The sequence below is a fragment of the Chrysoperla carnea genome, chromosome X (genome assembly GCF_905475395.1).
Source record: "Chrysoperla carnea chromosome X, inChrCarn1.1, whole genome shotgun sequence".
Lineage (NCBI taxonomy): Eukaryota > Metazoa > Arthropoda > Insecta > Neuroptera > Chrysopidae > Chrysoperla > Chrysoperla carnea.
In genome coordinates this window covers 36,458,974-36,482,004 of record NC_058342.1, presented here as the reverse complement: position 1 = coordinate 36,482,004, position 23,031 = coordinate 36,458,974, and the positions used below count along the sequence as shown (strand labels likewise).

At 32.3% G+C, this 23,031-nt stretch overlaps 2 protein-coding genes across 2 annotated transcripts in view; both read right to left on the bottom strand.

Annotated features, from left to right (window-relative positions):
• LOC123302577 (filamin-A) overlaps nt 1-7,288 on the bottom strand; it is a 58,028-nt gene extending 50,740 nt beyond the window's left edge. Inside the window, exon 1 of the mRNA XM_044885554.1 lies at nt 6,776-7,288. Coding sequence (XP_044741489.1) covers nt 6,776-7,286 — 511 coding nt within the window. The 5' untranslated portion in view covers nt 7,287-7,288. The remainder of the gene's footprint in view (nt 1-6,775) is intronic.
• Nucleotides 7,289-12,787: 5,499 nt separating this feature from the next.
• LOC123302606 lies at nt 12,788-21,899 on the bottom strand. Its single transcript, XM_044885619.1, has 10 exons — nt 21,490-21,899; nt 17,724-17,899; nt 17,258-17,660; nt 16,958-17,169; nt 16,221-16,406; nt 15,421-15,879; nt 15,115-15,297; nt 14,188-14,404; nt 13,893-14,107; nt 12,788-13,822 (listed from the first exon to the last, which is right to left on the bottom strand). The coding sequence occupies exons 1-10, from the start codon at nt 21,512-21,514 to the stop codon at nt 13,364-13,366; spliced, it is 2,535 nt and encodes an 844-aa protein (XP_044741554.1). The 5' UTR covers nt 21,515-21,899; the 3' UTR covers nt 12,788-13,363.
• Nucleotides 21,900-23,031: the final 1,132 nt, after the last annotated feature.

Genomic DNA, 23,031 nt, shown 5'->3' with positions numbered 1-23,031 from the left:
ATTCATTTGAATAAAATGTTTCTCAGCAACATTCGATTCAAAGAAAGATCGATTTCATCATTTTAGCAAATTTTTACCCAAACAAATACCTCTTTAACATCGTTTAATTAGAAAAAAATTTTAAGGTCACCTTAATTTCTGCTTCAGATGCTTGCAAATCCTTTCTAAGATTCTGCGGTCAACTTAAAGCAAGCCAAATTCGTAATATCACACAGGGACCATGCAAGTAAATTTTCTAGTCCATGTCGAAAATCAGGGACGATTCAAGCTCAAAGCTCAAAGCGTTTCTTTATCGAAATTTCGCAATGAACATGTGAGTCCTGATATCCTGTTTAGCAAATTTATATTCAGTTTAGAATAAAATACTGGCAAAATACCAAGATAATATCTCTTGAAGATTGTTTATTCAAATCTCAACCTGTTTCTAAGAATTTCGAATTCGAAATCAAGTCATACAGGTTTCTCAAAATTAAATCAAAATTTATTAAAACAACAAAAAAAAACACAATTTTTTTTATTTGATAACAAATAACCTTGAAATTTTTTGGCCACACAAAATTATTTGTTTGACAAGGTATGTAATTTAAATTTTTAAAACGTGTCTAGACAACATGAGATAGTATTATATAATTGACATAAAACTCATATATATCTATCCTTATCTAAGACATACAAATTGTTTGATCCAAAAACAGTAAAATTTTTCAAACGAAAAAAAATACAAAAAAACAAGTGAAAACAAACAATTGACTGAATTAATTGTTGAAATACCATGTATAGACAGTGTTGATTACATTGTCACATTGCACATACATATACAATTTATATAATACATACTATACAATTTACGCCTAATTTGCGCCATCACGGGTAAACAGTGAAGTTTACGAAAAAATGTTTCAAACAAAAGTTGTTTATTTTTTGATAAGGAACATTTTTTACATTTAAATTTTTGCTCTATCTCTAACGGTTTACATGATAAGAAGATCCAATTGACCTATGTTGCTCATTTACGAACTCGACCTCACTTTTTAGTCTGCCGTGCCCACAGACGGACGGACGGACAACCGGAATTGGACTAATTAGGTGATTTCATGAACACCTATGACAAAATTTTTTTCCTAGCATCATTATTTCTAAGCGTTACAAACACCTATACCAAAATTTTGTTTGTAGCAAAATTTTTAAGCGTTACAAACTTGGGACTAAACTTAGTATACCTTGGTATATTACATATATGCATGGTATAAAAACAAATTTTATTGTAATTGATGTTATTTTGCTGTTATCTATGAAAAATTTGTTTTTATCATTAAAAAAAAAATACATTCGTTAAATGTAAAAGTGTTTTGTATATAATCTGACTTTTGGATACTTAAGGTACAAAAAAAAGTTATTTATGTTGATATAAACTGACTTAAGTGCATAGGCGTTCCAAAGTTTTTCCCATAGCCCATGTAGGTCATTTAGACCTTAAGACTAAAAAATGGTCTCCAGTCTCAGTGCATCAGTTTTTTTGTTTAAACCAAATTTTTAAAGCTTGATAAATTGTTTAATTTTTATACCATGTATATGAAATATATCAAGGTATACGCGAGCCTAAATTGCTGAGCGGTCTAAGACGTTTGCCTTTGTCTGTTTGTCCATTTAGACTTAGGTTGCGAGTTCGAATCCATGCAGCGGCAGTGTGAACAATTTATAATTAATGGGAGTGCAGAATTGATCACATTGTCGTCGCTTGGATAAGAACGAAGTAACCGACTCCACCCACATCAAAATGTAATTGTAAATATGTTTGTAATTAAAATAAATAAAGATTAACAAATAATTATGTGGAACCCTTCTTCGGACACCTATGCTTAAGGAACAAAAAAAAGTTAATTTGTTTTTGTTGTACTCAATTGACTTGAAGTGTGTTTTGTTACTTTGATGCACTCGTTTTCAAATTACAGAGGTACTTAATTGATTTACACACGAGCGTAAAAACCCTTCATTTTGTTTTTTTTCTTAATTATGTACTTATTAATAGATTTTTCAAATTACAGCTTCTTCGTGTTTATATTCTGGCATTGATTTGATATTAATTTAAGATTGATCAGTGATCGATCAGACATTAAGGCAACGCAAAGAATAAATACAAATCTAAATTTTTGATATGTACTCAGTCGTATCAAATGATTTTTTGAAAAGAATCTGATGAAAGGTTTTAGTGCAATTGATCTAATTCATGCAATTAGAATTTTAACATGTTATGAGTTGCAAATGTTGAATGAACGATTACATTTTATACCCATCAGCTTCGTTGGGTTTAAAAGTTAAGATTGATATAAAGATTGCTATCGCTTATCCCTTTTCTATAACACTCGAAATAATGGTAACGATTGTTTTACACACGTAAAATATATGTATGGTTTTCTAATTTTTTTAAATGTATAATAGTAATTATTCATTGAGTATATCAGAGAAGATGGCCGTGAAATATTTTATATTGACTCTTTTTACAGAAATCTGTAATTTATGGTAATGTTAAATGACTACTTTTACAGAAATCTGTAATTTATGGTAATGTCAAATGACTACTTTTACAGAAATCTGAAATTTATGGTAATTTCAAATGACTACTTTTACAGAAATCTGTAATTTATGGTAATGTCAAATTAAATTAATTTTTAATTTATTTTTTTAAATATATCTTTATAAATTATAGTTCATGTGTTATTCTGATATATGAACTATATTGCTGTACAGTTTCATTAAAAACCATTCGCTAGTTTTAGCATGAAAGCGTAACAAACAAACAAACAAACATGCTTACTTTCGTATTTATAATATAATAGAGATAATATGAGATAGATTAACTTCGAATAAAAAAATTGTATCAAAGTTTTAAACGGTTTTTCCAACTTATAGACTTGAAATTGTCCCGTAAAGCGGACAGACAACAGGTAGTCATATGTATGTTACGGTCAAAGCTTAAATTTTATGAAAATCTGCCTACTTTCTTGATATGAGATTCAATTGGGAAAAACCCGTAGTGGTCTTGGACGGAAATGCAAAATGTAGGTACAGATAAGATTACAAAATAACAGTTTTTTAAAGTAATGTAACATCCTGTAAGATTTTTATTTGACCTGCATACGTATGAAGGTCCGATGACTATACGAGAATTGATTAACTTTATCCTAGTATCCTGACCTATTGATATCCTAGATCTTGAAATATTAGTAATCTCAACAATGAGATGGTGTAGTGGCTATGGTGCCCGCTGCTCATATGGAAAGTCACGTTCTTATTATTATTTTTTAATTCTAGTTTTATAAATAAAAAAGTGGATAACAATAACGGTCCTCCTAATCTAATCCCGGTTTTTTTCGATAAAGATATTAAAAGATGGCGCATAATAATATTAATTACTATACGATATGATATTATAATCATTGTATTAAAATTAATTAATGTAATTAACCACAAATGATACGCCACAATTACAAAAAGGCTGCTATTGGATTGTTGCGGTAAGTAAGATATTATTGTGGAAGTAAAACCTTTAAAAACCACAACTGGAATTATTTATACAAAAAAAAAGTAAATATATAAGATGATGTAATCATTTTTATTTATTTTATTCAACCTCTATATACAAACGTGTTATGTAACACTGAAGGCTTCTAAGTTTTCATATTGGGATCAATTCATTTTTGTCAATATGCGACGATTTTTCTATCAGAAATTTTCACCATGCTGAGAGGTGCCCAGATCTTCTCAGATAGTCAGGCCGCCAAAGGGCGTCAAGAATAGATAATTGAGAATTGTCTATGAATGTTTCGAGGAGCTGAATTGGCTGGCACTGAACAATACAGTCATTTGGATATTGGGCCACTCTGGCGTTAAAGGGAATGAAGCAGCGTACTCGTTGGTGCCGAGAAGGATCGTCTCAAACATCCCATTCACCTGAACCTCTCATTCCTATAGCCAGGGGCTCCGTAATTTATCGAATCAAGGAATTAGATACAGAAAAAAATGAAAGTCTACCAATTTGGTGCGAGTCTCTCCTCTAACCTCCATATATATATAAGATAAATGTTTAAATTTTATAATAAAATAAAAAATGATGTAATCGATTTAATATTTTTTTCAAGAAAAAATAAAAAATGCATTTCGAATAATCAAATGATAGCTAACTCTGGCTTGTGAGTCTGAGTCTGAGTTAAGCAAAGCGTGTTGATAGCGCGTTTACTTAAGTTTAGAACAGAAAGTCTTCATGTTTTTAATGTAAACAGATAACACTTACTGACTTACTATACAAGTCTGTTCAGTTCAGTCTGTTCACTCTTGTTCTTGTTGGTACAAGTACAATAGCATTCACATTCATTGGTGCAACAGACGGACAGACAAATGAACTTAAAGTGATTGTAAAGAAAGTCAACTTACAACTACTATTTTACACATTACACATATTTTTAGTCATATTTCCCCCCAAAAAGATAGACTTATACCACTTGCACCAAGTCAACGAAGAAAAATTGGGGTGTGTAACAAATACGTCTCAAAGGTAGCACAGAACTGCCGTACGTCCTTAAATGAGTTGGCGGAACAAATGAATGTAAACCTGGTATAGGTACCGGGACCCAGGGACATTCCAGGAAATTGTGAAGCCTAAGAAGTGATACAATGCTGTCGGACACAAGCATAAGTTCCATTTGCAAACTGCAAATGAATTTGAGTTTTGTTGAGTCCTTTTATGTTAATATTTTAGTTCCTGATCGGACGTTATAATTTGTTTGCACAAATTGTGGGTAACGTACGAGCATATTGGGTTGACTACTAAATCAGAAGTATGTCTTTTTTAAACTAATATTACAATTAACTCATAAAGTATAGAGTTAAAGAAGCTGTAAGCTGCGTTCATTTTTTTGGAATTGTATTTTTTTAATAGCAAATCGACTACAAGTCACACTGAATATTTTACAAAATTGACAAAGAAAAAGGCACAAAATGATCTTACAAAATGTGCATAATCAATTATTCAAACCAGCAAAATAAATCAAAGCAAATCTGAGTAATAAAGTAAGCGCTACATTTATAAATATACAAAGATACGATAGAAATATAATTCCAACCGGGTGTCCCACGAACCTCTCTTTTTATGTGTTTAAAAACATTCAAAGACAAAAATCCCATTTAAATAAACGACATGTAATAATAAGAAACATTTTAAGAGGGGAAAATATGACCTGAGTGATGAAGTTGTGCTATTCACTAGCATGTATTTTTATATAGAAAAAGTGATGTTTCTTGAATTCCACATAAATGAATTATAAATGTTTAAAAAATTTATTTTTTATTCATAATTAAATTAATTTTTACTTATAAATGGAAATTTTAATTGAAGCTCAATTAATTATTGTTAAAATTGGAAATCTTTTTGGGGTGAAAAATTGATTTTGCTGTATATAGTACGGCAGCCACAAGACAGGTTCGTTACCTATTTAATTTAACCTTTTTATGCCCAAGTATTTCATAAGTATTTTTATCCGCTGATTCCGAATTTTACGGACAATTTATGCTTCAAAATTGGAAGCATAAATTGTAAAAGTGAAATCCTTAAGTTTTTCATATTTCCGAAATTTCCAGAAGTTTAGTGCAATTAGTATTTGTGTCTTAAAAAAGCAATCATGGCAAAAAAGTGGCAATCGTGCCAAAAATATTTACAAAATCTTAAAAAATGATAAATTTCTGGACCAACAGAATGGATTTTTTTTGGAACAATTTGGAACCTTGAACGTATCAATCGTTTAAAAATTTCATCAGTTTAGAATCTAAAGGCACACTAAAAAGGCGTCAAAAGTAGCTTTAGCTTAAACCTAAGAACAGCGCTATAGCTTATATGGAAGGGGTATATTTAGGAATGACACACAAATTAACCAAATTTTAAGTATTTGAGTAAATAACTCTGAGCTCCAATCCCTGACTATGACATTGCAAACAGACGTGAGTTTTTTAATACGTAACGCATTGCGTGAGCAATTTTGAAAATATTATTTTCCCAACAATAGCTTGAACCTATGGAGAGGATATCTTTGGGAGTGACACAAATTAACCAAATAAGTACTTGAGTAAATGATCCTAAGCGCCAATCTCTGTCTATAACATTTCAAACAGACGTGCGTTTTTTAATTTTTAACGCATTGCGTAAGTAACTAACGCAAAACTTAAAATCTATTTTATATTTATTTTGAGTCTTTTTATATTTCCAATTCAAATCGCATCCAAAAAAGTATATTCTAACAATTTAACATGACTTGAATCAAAAATAAACAACTTGGATTGATTTTTATATACTCAATTGTTTTCGCAAAGTCTAGACAAGTTTGAAAAAAAACATACACACAAAATGAAAGTGGATCCGTGTTCTCTCAACATAGGTATTAGATACTCATTTTTAAGATAAATAATCGCGTCAATTGTTTAAACATCTTAAATGTTCAAGGCTAACTAATTCAGAATTCTATAATAATAATATGTAATAATTTTGCAAACATTTTTAGAATTACTGATTATTTATTAAAAATAATGATGTCATTTATAGCTTTAGACCCTATTTGAAGTGAATCACCTTATCAATGAAAGTAACAAACAAAGTTGTTTATTGTTAATGTAACCTCTACCTCTGATTTTGAATTAAACTGGCTAAAAACAAATTGATCAGTCAGTCAAAACTTTGAGGTATTAATTATTATAAATTTAATAATAAAAAATAAAAACAGTGACTTACCAATGTTTACAATTCGAATTCCTTCATCTGCTTGTAAATAATTAAGCGCAACCGACACATTTTCCAATTTTTGCGATCGAAAATTGGGTCGTTTGTTGTGTTTTGGTAAACGTTTACCGGATAACACTTCAATTAATGTAATCAGTCTCAAACCATCACTTAAATCTGTTTCTAAACTTCCAATATTTTTCGCAACTGTTTTTAAATGTTCGTTAACCCAACGTGTGAACGTGTTTTGTTGGATACGTTTCCATTGTGCATCTTCAGCTAACTCACGTTCCGTGGCTTCCATGTCGTCTTCCGCGTCTTCGTCAAATAATTGTTGCTGTTGGACACTACAATTGTAACAATCACTGGCTCCGGCTCCGGCTTCGCAATCACTGACGCTGACCAGTCGATTTGTCGGCTGGTATGTCTCGCTCTTGATTTGACTAGAGCCACCTCCAGTCAGTCCAGTGAATGTCGAGCTTGGACTAGCATGTTGCTGCTCACCGTGCTGACCTTCGCTCATATTCATCGTGTTTCGTGTATGCTGCACTGTACTGTACGCTCTCCGCTGCGCTCGCTTGAATTTCGATAACAGTCGCTGCTATTGTATTGTTAGTTTAGTTTTAAAACTATTGTTTTCAAATTATTTATTTTATTTTATTTTAAATTAAATATTTTATAAATTCAAATTATTTATTAATTTTATAATTATTCATCATTATTTTATTAATAATATTTATCTTGGACCACACCTAAAACAAAACATTTTATTCAGCTTTGGATAATAAATAATATGCAATCGCATCGCAATGAACTCTTGTTGAATCGCATCCGATTCATTTAAATAAAAACTGCATTCCTAACGTAACGTAATCAAGAATCGCATCATCTTTTATAAAGAGTAGGTATTGAGTACCTGCTACACGATTTTGATTATGCGTAAAAATCGGCGAGTGTATTTTTTTTTATACCTTCGAAATATAGAAAATTTTATAAAAGTTGGAGAAAGATTTTATGCAAAATATATAAAAAAAATATTGATACAAAAATTTATATTTACGACAATCGATCTACAATTAAGGTCCTTTACATTTTTGACCAATCGTCCATCGTTATTGAGATGTCGATCGAAAAAATTTCAAATTCGTTTTTTTTATTTTTTCAGTTGTTTCGAATCTTTTTAAGCGAGCGTTACATGTTTGAAAATTTTATGAGACCCTCACGGATTTCTCGAGACAATTGTAACATTGAGAAATTGGACATGTGGCTCACAGGTTGTAATCGGCACAGGAGTTATTGCAAACCAGAACATTAATTGTCATCGTGCATAAGAAATTGGCCGCGAAATGATGACTAGAATCATTGGAGCGGATTTCGGGTCCTTGTCATTTAAACGGAAGGATAAAGTGCTCTCTTTATCGGCTGTAAATACCAGCATTACAATGAAAGAATCACCAGTTCCGATCAATCCATTGTTGCCAGAATTTCGATTTAGCCTCCCCCCCCCCTCTGACATAAGTTTGGTCGAATATTTACAGAATGTTGTTTACAGAATATGTAGGATCAATATCGAAATTTCTAGAAGCACCAAATTAGATGTAGATTTTAATCCATACAACTTCCAAAACATTTTTTTTAAATTACCCCAATATATTCCAGTTAATTTAGAAATACCGAATTTGACCAATTTTCTTACCTCCACGGCTTTGGGCCGAAGTCTTCCGTTTGTCGAGACGTGTCTTTGATCTCGGGACAAAGGTATAAATTCCTCGAATTAAGCAAAAAATATAAATTATGTTCTTTCCAAAAAAATTAAGTTTATTTCTACCCAAAAATTTAAAAACACTCCACTCGGATTAATTAAATATTTGAAAAATAAAAAGTTTTCACGAAAAACTGAACTAAAAAAGAAATTTTTGTGCCTTGGTTTTATTACTGATGGTTCTAAGCCTTAATTTCTAAAGGCTTAAGTCCCAATTTTTAAATCTAGTTTGCGTCAAATAGAAATTTTTTTAATTTAATTGAAGAAAAATATAAGAATGAAATTTAAAATTTCGATAAAAATATGAACTTAGAAATGGAATCATCTGCAATAACTCGAATGCACTCACCGTTTTTTGCACACTCAAACCCTAATAACGCCCCCATTCTAAATCGCAATCGTCTTCCATGTTAAACGTTACAATATTAAAATAATGACCCCATTTGAACTTGTGTATGTATTATCTCTTACCTCTGATTGCACTGTACCGTTTTGAGTATAAAACTTGAAATAACTAACTAACTGTTCAAACATAAAACCATCGATTTATTATTATTTTATCCCCCAAAAACCCATCACTCATATAATAATTATAAAATCAATCGATTCTAATGTTTATTGATCGATCATAATAGATATGACAAGTGAGTTCTATTCATTTAGATTTCATCAAGTCAAGAGTGACATCTCTAAATATTTCGAATTCACCATGTATTGAAGTCACCGAAAAATATAAAACAAACCCTTCTGTGTTTGTCGAAACTTCAACATTTGTATACATTAGGCAATCTTATATATATAAATGTATTGTACATTGCCTAGCAGACAAGTAAAATGTTATAACAACGAATCAATTGAAGTTGTTGTTTTTTAAATCGAACATTTTTTCCCAATTTTTTGTATTATTGAATATTTTAAATTGAACGCCTCAAGCTCTTACAAATAGTCGAGTATGAGTGACTCATAGATAAAATTATTTTCTACTTTTTAGTACAATAAAAGCTTGTACCTTAAAAAGTATTTGATTACAGACAGACAACAGGACAGGTGAAACTAAATAAAAGCTTGTAAAAAGACCAAATTTTAGTCGTGTTATTAAACGCGCGTAACAAAAACTACACGGTAAGAAATTTTTTGCCGATATCACTACGGAAGCGCAGGCGTGAACGCAATGTGGTTTCGATTATTTTGTTTGGCTATAAAATTTAAACATTGATGATTTTACCATTAAATGTATCGGAACAGTTTGGGCGCATGGACCGATGTTCAGAATGGGTGTCAGGCCCATACATGACTGGTGATATCCACAATACTTCTGGCGAATAGTACTATTTAACACTGTAATGTCACTGATGATACTAATGGTATACTAGTAGCATCAGTTTTATTTTCACCAATCATTTCACAGAAAAGTTCGAAAAATTTCATTTTCCACAACACAACCCCCCCTCCCCCCACCGATAAAAAGGAAATCCAATTTTCCGGAAAGTTGCGTTAAGGAAAATGAAATTTTTGTAAGTTTTCTATTAATTTGACTAACTTTTACGTTCAGGAGCATTTTTGAAACGAAATTTTGCTATGCGAAAATTATTCATGCTCAATGACGAATTTTACCGGGTCTGCTAGTACAAACAATATAAGAGTTTTGGACGTGATGTTATAAACATGCTTAGAAAAAACGAAACATAATATCAAACAAATAGAGACTTTCACTCATGAAGTAAGATAAATTCAAAGAACTACTTGCGTATTCAGTTCCAAATATGGCTTTAAATATAAACAGTCAATCCATTTACGGGACACTCATAAAAATATCTGTGTCAGATTCATTGAAATATTTCTTTTAAAATAAAAAAACGTATTTTATTTGAAACATAAACAATCCAAATTTGGTCAAAATGCATCCACCACACCAGCCAAATTATTTACCTTCTTAATCGTTGTACATCCAAATGTGCTCTAACATTACTTTTTTAACATCTAAAAATCAAAAACAATAAAAAACACAAATTTTTAAACAAAAAACAGGTAATCCAAAATATTTGAGCCAAACATACCACAAATTATGATCAGTCTTTTAGTTCGATTGTCGAATAAAAAAAATTTTTGTAAATATAAAGTATCAAAAAAAAAAATTATGAAAGATGAACTTTAAAAGACGCTTGAACGTCAAAATAATGAAGGTACGTTGTACGTTGAATTCGTTTATACTGAAATAAGAATGCGTTTAGCGATCGACGGTCGACGCATATGTTGGAAACAGTCACGAATTTATTTTTAGTTTATCCGCCACGTTGGTTTACCGATTTTAGTGTGACGTTGTTCTATCGCTAAGACACACTCAAGTTTTTTTTCTTTTTCTTTTTAATACATATCCTTTTATTCTTTTGTGTTTTAAAACATTGTTTATCACATATTGTGGTCACAAATTTTCGGTGACTCATTCGATGCAAATTTTGATAATCTATGTGCGGATATAATTAAAAATTTACCGCAGATATAGAACAGTTTTCTTTTAATTAGATTTCAATCGATCATGGCCGTATCCAAAGGGGATACGATGCAAAACACGAATTTTACTATTAAATAAAAGATTTTCATATTGACCAAAAATATAGGAGTACGCATCTTTAACTTTTTAGAAATGCATGTATATAACTTGAATATTTTTGTGCTATTGAAAAAGCATCTATTGTTTGAAACTGCCAATAACCTGATGGACACAGCACACAGTGTAATTATTACCCACCAATACAGAATGATTACGTAGCTATTAGATTATATTCTTCGGGTTATCATGAATTCATTATACATCATAATACGTACAACAGACTAAGCATCTATTGTTTGAAACTAACAATAACTTGATGGGCACAGTACACTTTACAACACTTAAGGACTAAACTCCAGTCGTGCGTCGGAGCTGACATACATAATCTTTTTTGTCAAGAAGAAAGGTGCGGTCTAAGCATATACTTACCCAACTAAATCAATGGTAAATTCTGGCCCAGGGACTGAATCGTGTACTTAATGCATAAAATGGTACAAATACAAAGAATGGAGGGCCCCCCTCGATCGCGGGACCTTGGACCAGTACCCAAAAAAGAAGCACCGAGGCAAAAAAACCGATCATTACATTTTTGGGTCAAATTGTCTTATAAACAGTTTTTTTATCGATTTTTTAAGAGGGTACGTGCACCCCTTAAAAAAATAAATTATTTGGTAAAAATAAATCAGCCTCTTTCACTTTAATTACATCGTACAATCCTACGATGCTTGGTCTAGATCGACATTAAGACTTCTGTATGAAACCTTGAATACATCTTAATATTTAGGGAAAAATCGCGGTATACGGGAAAAATAATTATTCATGTCTTTTTTTAGTCAACAACAATTTTAAAAGCAATGATTTAAAAAGTAAAAAGTCGCTAACTTTTAAATTATATAGCCATCTCTTAAAAGAATGATGAACTTATAAAACTCTCTTCCATCAATACTGGTGCTACCATCTGTGAAAGAGAAGTCAAACTACACAAATCTAGTTTATGGCTACAAGTTTTATCCACTTTGTTAATTTTCCACAATCCACGTTTTATGCTTTTATCCAAAAACAATAATTGAGGATAAATAATTAAACGAATGAGTAATACTAAAATCGTTGAAAACGGATTTTTAAAAAAACTTTAGTAAAATTATATTCGTGAGAATGGTTATTATTTTATACTAGCTTGATACCCGCCCGCTTTACTGGGCTTAAAAGTAAAAACCACTGCTTTATAGCCTCTACCTCTCTTAATCTTACTTATCTCTCTTCAATTAAATGCACAGTTTTCAATTTATTTAAGTGTAAATTAGTCATAATTCATTGAGTATATCAGAAAAGATGAATTGTTTTACATTTACTATTTAAATTTTATTCAAAATGATGATCATAGATGGAGCAGTTAAATGTCAAATTAAATTTTATTTCTATCTTAGAAATTGTAGCTCATGTGTTATTCTGATGTATGAACTCTATTGTTGTACAGTTTCATTTTTCAATTTGTGGCATCCTGTACATTTGATGTCAAAAATGAATAATTGAAAATTAATATTTTCGAAAGCAGAGATTTTTATAAAGAATAACTTTTGGTAGACTTTAAGTGGACACGCTGTATATTTTTGTATTTTCTCGACGATTTCTCGAATTATGGGGTAAGAGGACGATCGCACGGCTATAAGGATTGAGAAAAGGGAAGAAACTTAAAAATAAACATAAAGCATAAACCTTCGTTTCCTGATTATCAGGATTTTTTTTATTAAGAACGATAAAAAAAATATATAATATCAAATAATGCCATATAAATTTTCTAAAAAAATTTTCCACATTTTCAAATGAAGATGAAAATCAGTAGTTTTTGAATTTAGGAAAAAATAGACCGAAAAAAATAGATCCCGAAAAACTAGACCGAACAAAAATTCTGTAATAATGTCCCATTTTTGAACGCAAGGGCTAAAAACTTCAAAAATAATCCGGGTCTATAAAATTTTCAGTCTATTTTTTCCGATTACCGTATTTTTGAAACTAAAAGAAGTAAGTTACGGCTACGGGGCTACGGCTACATCTAAGGACGACTGATTAATTCAAAAAATTCAATAAATTGTGCTAGCATCTCTTTTTGAAGAGAAAACATTTCGATACCGAATTGAGGAACTTTTATGCCTTTAAGTTGAGATAATTTTTGAAAGAAGCTTAAAAATTCAGTCTTAAAAGCGCATTATTATTAAAATCTTGTATGAAGTATGGCAACGCAACGCAACGTAATAAAACTTGAAGGGGAGACGTGACAGTTGTAGAACTATTTCGGTCTTGCAATTTTTCCAGCAAACAACACGTTTCCTTGCGCAATATCATGAATAAATAACAGGAACGGATGATCCGCACGTATTTGTGGATTTGTTGAACCAATTAATGGTATTAACATTGATCCAGTTGACGCAGCCGCAATACTTCCTTCCTCATTGACTTCCATAACGACTTTATGGTGGACGGAATCCACATGCAAACCTTTCTCATTCGGTGCAATGCCAGTTAATTCAGCTTCCGGTGTGAAAACTTGATGTATTCCCATTGATTGTAAATCGGATGTGATATCTTGTTCGAATTCTACTTTGAATTTCGGTAGCGATATTTCTACTTCCGTTTCGTACAACGATTGATAGATATCTGGTAATGGTTTGTGGGGTAAATCTCTTAGGAGTTGATTCATTCCATTTTTCTTGTTGGGGACAATCAGCAACATGCCATACTTTTCACCCTAAAATTAAAAATGGTAAGGTCAGATCTGGTTCAGTTAGTTTGCATTCGATCTCCAAGTTTTGACTCACTTGATAAGGTAAATCCACAACTTTCGAATCTAATTCAGGGATTTCAGCGAATCGATATGTGTCCGTTATATGCATTGTTTCCACAAATAAATTTTCATCTTCTGTAACATAGAAAGCTCGTTCGACAGTATCACGTTTAGAAAACGAATGTAACCATTTTCCTTTGAAGAATATAGCGTTTACCAAAACCATTACAGTTGCTGGATTCAATTGTTCTACAAGTTAGAATTCGAATTCGAATTAGAAGTCATCATTAAATTTTCGGGTTGCCACCTCAAAGGCTTTAAATAATTACCTGGCTTCACAATTTGCTCAATTTTTTTCGATGTCATTTGTTTTACCCAATTATTAATCGTTTGAGCACAATTCACTTTGTCAGCGAAATTAACCGGTTGCAATTCAGATTGATAATAATTTTTAATCAATTGTTTATAAGTTGGATACAGCGGTATTGAACTCGCATGGAATATTCCATTCGCCACATTGATTTCCACGCCTGCTGTTTTAACATTCTGTAAAAGATAACCATTTTGTTAGCTAAAAAATACTCAAATCTTGCGACTTCTCTTTTTCTTGTGGGTCAGTAAATAATTCTGGTCTTCCAGAATGGTTAAAACTTTTTTTTGAGCTGAATCTACTCCTGTTTGCACTTGCATAAACCTGCAGGACGTCAGGTTTAGAATGTTTGGATCTAAAACCTGGAATTCATCACTCCTGGGAGAAATCCGGGAGGGAAAGTTTCGGGCTTTTTGCTTGGCACCTGGCCTCCACAGAATTGATAAGCTTCATTTACTTAAACAGCATTTCTTACCGGGAGACGTCTCGCCTTCGGGTAACAAGTTGTTCTCAAAGAAAGTCTTCCAGAATGGTTAAAACTTTACAATTTTTTGAACCACTTTGTATTTGAGATAAATCTACGCCTGTTTGCACTTTCATAAACCTGCAGGACGTCAGGTTTAGAATGTTTGGATCTATAACCTGGAATTCATCAATCCTGGGAGGAATCCCGGTGAAAAAGTTTCAAGCTTTCTGCTTGGCACCTGGCCTGCACAGAATTGATAAGCTTCATTTACTTAAACAGCATCTCTTACCCGGAGACGGGTAAGAGGGACGGGTAAGAGGGAGGCACAAAGGACCCCTTGATCTAGAGGCTAGGGATTACCGGGTGTTGCCAATTCAGAGATTTGTACCTGTAAAAAAACACTTTTTATAATATACTTACATTTAATCCAGAAACCAAACTTTGCATGTATAGTCTGGTGGCCTCGGCTGATTCTGGAAAGCGTAATGCCGATTGTAATTCTCGTGCTGTATTTCCTGCAGATCCTTCTAATATCATTGCCAACACAGTTTTCACACTTAATGGTGACACTAACACATTACCCGGTTTATTTCGTGCCATTGCCTTAAAATAAAATGGTAAATGTTACGGAGATATTTTTTTTATATTTCCCCTCAAATTGCTACACTATCCTGCACATTGGGTGGTGTATTGGTGGGGCCCTGAACTGACTTAAAATTGTAATACCTGTAATATTTCAACATCAAAATAATTTGCGCGTTGAGTATTTTGTAAATTACTGGCCACGTCTGGTGAATTTAAAAATGGTGTTGAAACATCTGACGCTGATTGAGGTTGGTTAAAAGATGCTGCACTTGGTGGTGGAACTGCTGGCCATGGAACTTTAATTTCACCAGTTTTGCTCGTTGGATTTTCAACTTTGCCAAAGTATAAAATTGCACCAGTTTGTTCATCTTCGATTAAGAACAAGAATGGATGGGACGCGTTAAATATGTGATCAGCCGAATTGAATTTATTGCCCAAGGTGATTGAAGTGGCACTAAACGCTTCACTACCTTCTTCATAAATATCAATACCAGATTTTTGGAAGGCATCCGATACAATTAAATTTGGTTGTCCACCATTTTGTCCACGTGCAATTCCTGGTAAACTTGCTGTATTTTGGAAGATTTCTACTAGACCTAGCTGAAAATTTACCAACGTTTATTATCAAGTTCAAAAATTCATTATTTAGGACATTTTCAAAACATTCCTTATAGTAGGACCTCGCACTTTTCTTATGGAAATTATTTTCCAATAAACTTTCTAAAATTGTGGATTCTGATAATTCTTGATAGCTTTCTTCAATAATTACGGGAGGGGGGATTGAAAGTTCAAGCAATGGGGGCATGCAAATAAACATTTTCATTCCAAATTTTACGAATACAATCTTCTGGGACTGAAACTTTAATATTTGTAAGTTGAATTAGCGATTTCGAAAAGAATGTTTTGAAAAATTCTAAATCTTACGAACTATAGAATTCTACCTGTTCCAAAATCGGTCCTAATTGTGCTGTAGATTCGTATTTTAATTTTGGGATGACAACTTTAACTTTCACTTCGTCCATAAGCCATAATTGTTTATGGAATAAGTTCGGTGTTAGACGTTTTAATAAATCGGGTAATCCATTCTTGGAGTTTGGTAGGAACATGTACATAGCGAACTTATGACCCTGTGGAAAAAAATCGGATTTTTCTAAACTTGTAAATATATGAATTCGAGGTTTTTGCCAGCACAGTAAAAATAAGTTTTTCTTTATTGTATCGTTAGTTGCAAACTGTTAGGTCAGGTTAGGTTAGAGTGGCTGCCCTGGGGTGGGATACACTTAGACCATTGGGTCCGTTGTGATATCGTAAATGGGTTGGCCCATCCCCGGCCACTACTCCATGAACCATTTGGAGCTGTTTAAGAACAGCAGGAGGACTTTAACGTCGATTTTAGGTCGGAGAGGTCGTCAAAGAGAGACAGTCTCAAGTAAGTCCATCTGGTCATGACAAGAGCTGGGCAGTGACAGAGAAGATGAGACATTGTCTCCTCCTTGTCACCACTGTGATAGCTCCTGCAGTAGTCGTGCTACACTGATAGGCCTAAGCGTTCAGCATGCTTGCCGCCCAGCCAGAGCCCTGTGAAAGCCCCAAAAGAGAGGCCCTTGGAAGCGATACAACTTTAAGAAGGGGACTTATTCGTACTGTATCATTGTGGCAAACTTTCTAAAATTCTCACTTGATATGGCAATCGGATAACTTTTGCATCCAATTCAGCAGATTCAATGAAGTAATATGAAGCAGTGTTTGTCATGTAAGTGGCAGGAACTTTTTGTTTGGAATTAATATGAAAATTACCAGTATGGGTATCATTTGGATGAAAAGCATAACGCCATTTTCCTTTGAAGAAAATTGCATTCATCAAAATTAAAACTGAATTTTTTATATCATCTAAAAATGAAAAATACAATTTAGAATTTTATCAAATATTTCATACAGATACAGTGTCTCTCAGAAGTGTGTGTGACTTGATATTTACCATCAGTGACGATCGATTCTACTCGACCTTTGGTCGCCTCTGTTATCCAATCATTGATTAATTTTGTAGCCGAACTTGGATGAGTTCGAAAATCAATTTTTTGTATTTGCGTCATGTAAAAATTTTCTAATATGGCTGTGAACCTTTGACGTGGCGTGTAATGTCCATCCAAAAATAAACGAGTCGACATTAACAACTCGTAATCAGGATGTTTTGCTTGGAACGAGTTGATAACTTTTTGCATTCGCTCACGCGATGCTTTACGTTCGAACGGTAACTCTAACACTTCACTCAGCTCCTTTGAAGTATTACCAGCTGCTCCTTCGAATAACAACGACAATAGAATTTTAACACTAATCGGGGAAACGATCATATTTTGGCCACTATTTAATTCTGCAAGTTTCTAAAAAAAGTTCATCATTTGAAAATGTCAATTTTTTGTGTGGTTTGAATTTTTGATACTCACTTTCGATAGGGCCCAATCAAATGAATCGTACCGTTGTCCATCAAATGGTAGAAAATCATCTTCGTATTCATCGAGAGTTGTACTTCCATTTTGTTTATCGACTGATCCATTTCTTGTTCGAAATTTAGTGCTTTGTACTGAAGAATTTACGATACTGCATATCGTTACCAAGAATACTAGAAACAAAATTTCAGAATTAAATCGCATTAATTACTTCTTGTCTTCTAGGATCCTATGGTCTAAGTGTGTCCCACCCCAGGACAGCCACTCTAACCTAACCTAACCTACTTATTGTCTTCTGGCACTGAATAACACTGTACTGTCAAACTGATCTGGGTCCTGGGTCACTCTGGCGTTAAAGAAACGAGGCAGAGGACTCGTTCGCACGAGACGGGTCGTCTAAAACGCTCCTTTCCCTTCTGCCTGTTATTCTCATAGCAAGATTCTCTGTCATTTACCGAGTTTTATAATAAAACTTATCGGAATCGATTCAGAACGTGATCGTTTTTCTCAAAAACTAATGGCGATAAAACTCAATTTGTAAGGAAATTTTGACCCAAAAAACACAAAAATCGGGTTCGTTTAACGGTTGGACAAGTAATTTTGGAGAAAACGGATTCGCGGTTTTAAAAACCGATGTTGATGGTGATTGCAACGTTAAAATTATTATTTTTGCTGTTGTTAAGGTAATTAGAAGTCAAAACAAGAAAAAATAATGATTTTTGGATAAAAGTCAGTTTGAAATAATTAATGATTTTTGGATAAAAGCCATTTTGAAACAATTAATGAGTTTTTGTTTACATCCGCTGTTCACTAATGAACTAATGAATTGGAAAAACCAGTTTTAAGGTAAAAATAAATATATTGAATCAAACAATTATTTAACATTTAACATTCATTAAATGTAGGCTCCTTTATTTTAAATTAGGGGAGCCAAGGCAGGTAAATTACCCCAAGGTTGTTATGAAAGTGGTAGGGGGTCTCATTATCCGCTTCATAACAACCTTAATATTAATTTGGTTTTATTTCAATTATGGATGGAACTATGCTCTAATTAAAAACAACAATGGCTGACTAACTAACTTAATCATATCATATTTCACACAACCTTTCAAAACCATCATTTTACGCTTGTCAAATTTCTAGGATGGCCATCCGGTGTAATTACGAAAATTTAAACATTTGTGGACACAACATTTTTTGGAAGAAGTGACAAATATGAATTTGAACGGATTTTGACTTGACCCGTAACTTATTAGTGATCCAATTTGTCTTTTAACGAGCAGGCTTTCGTATTTGCTCAGAAAATATTATAAATGAAACATTGGACTTAGAATTTAAAATTTTATGTAATAATTTTAAAAAGTAAACATTTTGATTCGAGGTCAATTTGTATACAGATCTTTTCAATTTCAAACAATAGATAAAAAACGGTTTTTTTCATTTTGTAAAGATGACAGATGAGCAGCATTGATTGCTGCAAAAATATTCATTTTTAATAATATCCTAGGGTTTTTTTGTGTTAATTATCATACAATTGTGTTCAGAAAAAATCATGAGCCGCAGAGCTCCGTCACTAAAGTCATATTTCTCTTTCATTTAACCTTTTACTCAATTTTGCAAAGAACATCGAGCTATGCAAATCCTTAAAAATCTCTGTCTTTCGCCGAAAACATGAAAGGTCTTGTATGTATTCTGGGCGCCTTTAAGGTGATTGTAAATCTACAGTATTGTAAAAAAAGTTTTGGTTTATTGCACGGTACATACATATAAACCAATTACATGCTTTGTAGTAAAATAATGTATTATTTTTAGCTTTACAATACTACGGAACTACAAAAATATATAATATATTGTGTGCAAGTGCTGCTTATAAATTTGATAATATAGATATCACTCTTCAATCATCAATACTCTAACTATAGTCGTCTCTGTTCATCATTTCTCCTTGCATTTCTCCTAAAACGGACTTACAACATATTCCTACTCTTCGTTCACCTTCGATACAGTGTATAAGTTTATATGTTCGGTGAAAATATGATTAAAGAGACTTATTGTAAATATATAGTGTGTTCTTTTTGTACTTTAGTGTATTCATTATTTACAATCAGTGTTACACTATAGAAAATATTATTACAGTATTACACTGTTCTACTTACACCGAGCCAAAAAGAACAAGTGATTTTTTCATAAAATTTACAAGGTCTGTTACTTAATTAACATAATAAATTGATGAACAGTGTTAACCTTACAGCTTGTTTAATGTTTACACCTTACGACTCAATTTTTCTTTTGTAGCTTTAATTACGAATTTTTTCAACAAAAACCAGTCAAATGCGAGTCTTTTGGGAATCCCCTCCAAATTAATCAATCTGCCTGGTAAGTACTCTATATAAAACCTTGCTAGAAATACCCAAAAATGCCCGAATGTTTCAAAATTCATTTCAATATCAATATCAATAAATTAGATTGATCTAGACTTTGAACCAAGGAAATTTAATCTCAAATACCTACGATTCTTCATATTCATTAATATTATCATTTTTCAATAAATTTGATTTGATTAAAATATTTTTTGTGGCCGGAAAAGTATATAGTTAATGATTGGACATCCGTTCACATTCTTGTGGTCACTTATCATGCAGATAGCTAAATTTACGTTGCACAAACTATATACGCGGCTTTGTACCCGGGAATTTTAAGATTCTACAAGGTTAGGTTAGGTTAGGTTATATTTGCTGTCCACGAAGGACACATTTAGGCTATAGAGAACCTTTGTGATACAAGATTCTACTAACACTCGGTCTTTCTACCTGTCTGTCAGCTGAATGGCATAAACTGCAATAAATTAGACAGATAAAATTTTGACAGAGTATTACTAGTATGACTATTGCCGCTATAACAAAAAAAGTGCGAATTCCAAAATGTTGAATTCGAAACGGGTTAATCAACATCAGATAGCAAAACCGGTTGCAATAAAATACCACTGTGCAAAAATTTATAATTATATAGAAAAAGTTTGTTCAACTTGTGAGGAGGAACACCAAAATACTTTTAGGACTTAGTTAGTTAGTTCGAGACTTTAAGTTCTCTTGCGAATGAAGGTATTAGTTCAAAAATATTTCGATAACGGTAAAAGTTATGGGAGCAACATTATTTGATTTTAGATAAAAATGTTTTATTTTAATTATTTCCATTAAATAATAAAATATGTGACGTCACCGAGGGGTGGGGCTAAAAAATTTGACCATCTATGACAAGGGTCGGAGGGTGCTAAAAATCATAAAATTGGTGTGACGTAATTTATGGGTATCCCTTTAGAGTAATTCGTATTTCTGTAAAATTTAAAGTTTCCTTTCTGTTAATGATAAAGTAAAAAGATGGTAACTCGTTTCCATGGAAACCAATAACTAATTTTTATTTTTGTTTATGTTTTGAACAAAAATATTGTTAAAACAGTTTCAAAAAAACGAACAAATATTTATAAAAATAAAACAAAATTTCCAAAGGAAAAATTACATTAAAAAAGAAAAAAAAATATGTGGTTAAACCAGAATCAAAAAATAACCCGCCTTCCAATAAACCCACTTATTGACTACATGCATTGTTGACCTTTTAAATCATACAATAATTATCCCCTTTGACCTTAAAACAACAACAACAACAAAAAGAAAATAGTGCGAAATTCTCTATAATCGTAATATTTGGCACAATTTGAAACAAGAACAGTTAAGTGAGTTTAAAAATAAACAAAAACTTGACTTACTGAGTAACGTTGATTTGAAGTCCATGGTCACAGTCACAGAGTCACAGTGTCACGGTGCTCGTTGAGGTCGTCCTCGTCACAATTTATTTCTCAAGTCACAATAAATTTAAGTGCGTATACAAAACGTTTACATGTTTTGACATCCAAAACTCACAATCACTATCAGATTCAGTCGTATTTGAACCATAAAACTGTTTTTTTTTTCTTCTCTGGCTGAGATTGATAATGAGCTAAGCACTAAGTAATGTCGTCTTGTCTATAACTATTAGTATTAAGTAGTGTACTTAGTATTTAAGTATTTTAATAAGAATGTATTTGTAAAACTACACGAATGTAAAATTTTAATACTTTGTTGATGTTCTTCAGACTTCAACTCCAACCAACTTAGTATGAGTTGTTTGTTATTTCAACTCTGAGTCTGAGAGTTGAATATTATTTTTATTTGAATATTCAAGTTGTAAATATTAAAAACTTTTAATATCTACGTCATTAATAATAATAATCATCATTTGATCCGCTGTAACCGCATTGGGTTTTTCCAAGCAACTAATAAATACTCCAATCAAAATAGGTAAAAATATACGAAGTAAAAAAAAAATTGTGAGCAGCAGAGGACTTACACTAAAGGCATATTTCCCCTAAGCTTTTTTTTCATTTCACCTGTCCGGCAAAACACAGTTTGGGTGACAAACTTTGATTTTCTATTCTCATCATTTTTACAAGCTTTTATTTAGTTTCACCTGTCCCGTTGTCTGCCTGTAATCAAATCTTACAAGTCAAATTTGATCCACTTCCCGATTTCCGATTGAGCTGAAGAATTTTTCATGCACATTTAGTTTGGATGACAATGCATGGTAAGGTTGTGGCGTCCTGATTTTCCCATCGCTTCCACCATATTTGATATAATATCCAGTTCTTTTAGTTTTAAATTAAAAATTTTAATAAAAAATACTTCTTAAGGGACAAGCTTTTATTGTACTAAAAAGTAGAAAATAATTTTATCTATGACTCATACCCGACTATTTGTAAAAGCTTGAAGCGCTTAATATCAAGAATGAATCGAAAAATAATTAGGCATGTGGAGTAGATGAGGCGTTCCGATTCATTTTTGATATTTTAAATTGAGCGCCTCAAGCTTTTACAAACAGTCAGGTATGAGCGACTCGTAGATAAAATTACTTTCTACTTTTTAATACAATAAAAGCTTGTCCTTTAAATTCCTGAAATCAGTCCCCACTTTTTTAATATCGATCCGCCTGGTAAATAAGCCTTATTCTTACCCAAGGTAATCGCTGGGATACCTTCAAAATCGCATAAATTGTGTTTTAAAGTCATGCAACTGATTTTGTCACATACACATCCTTCCTAGTTGACCTTCGATACAGTGTATAAGTCTATATTTTTGGAGAAAATATAAAACTAACTAAAAAAACACCAATGCATGTTGGACAGAGATACTTTTTCTCTAAAATGTACAGTTTTTGGGTAAATTGTAAAAAATTCGAAATAATCCTTTTCTTTTTGTGCGCATATACAAATTTT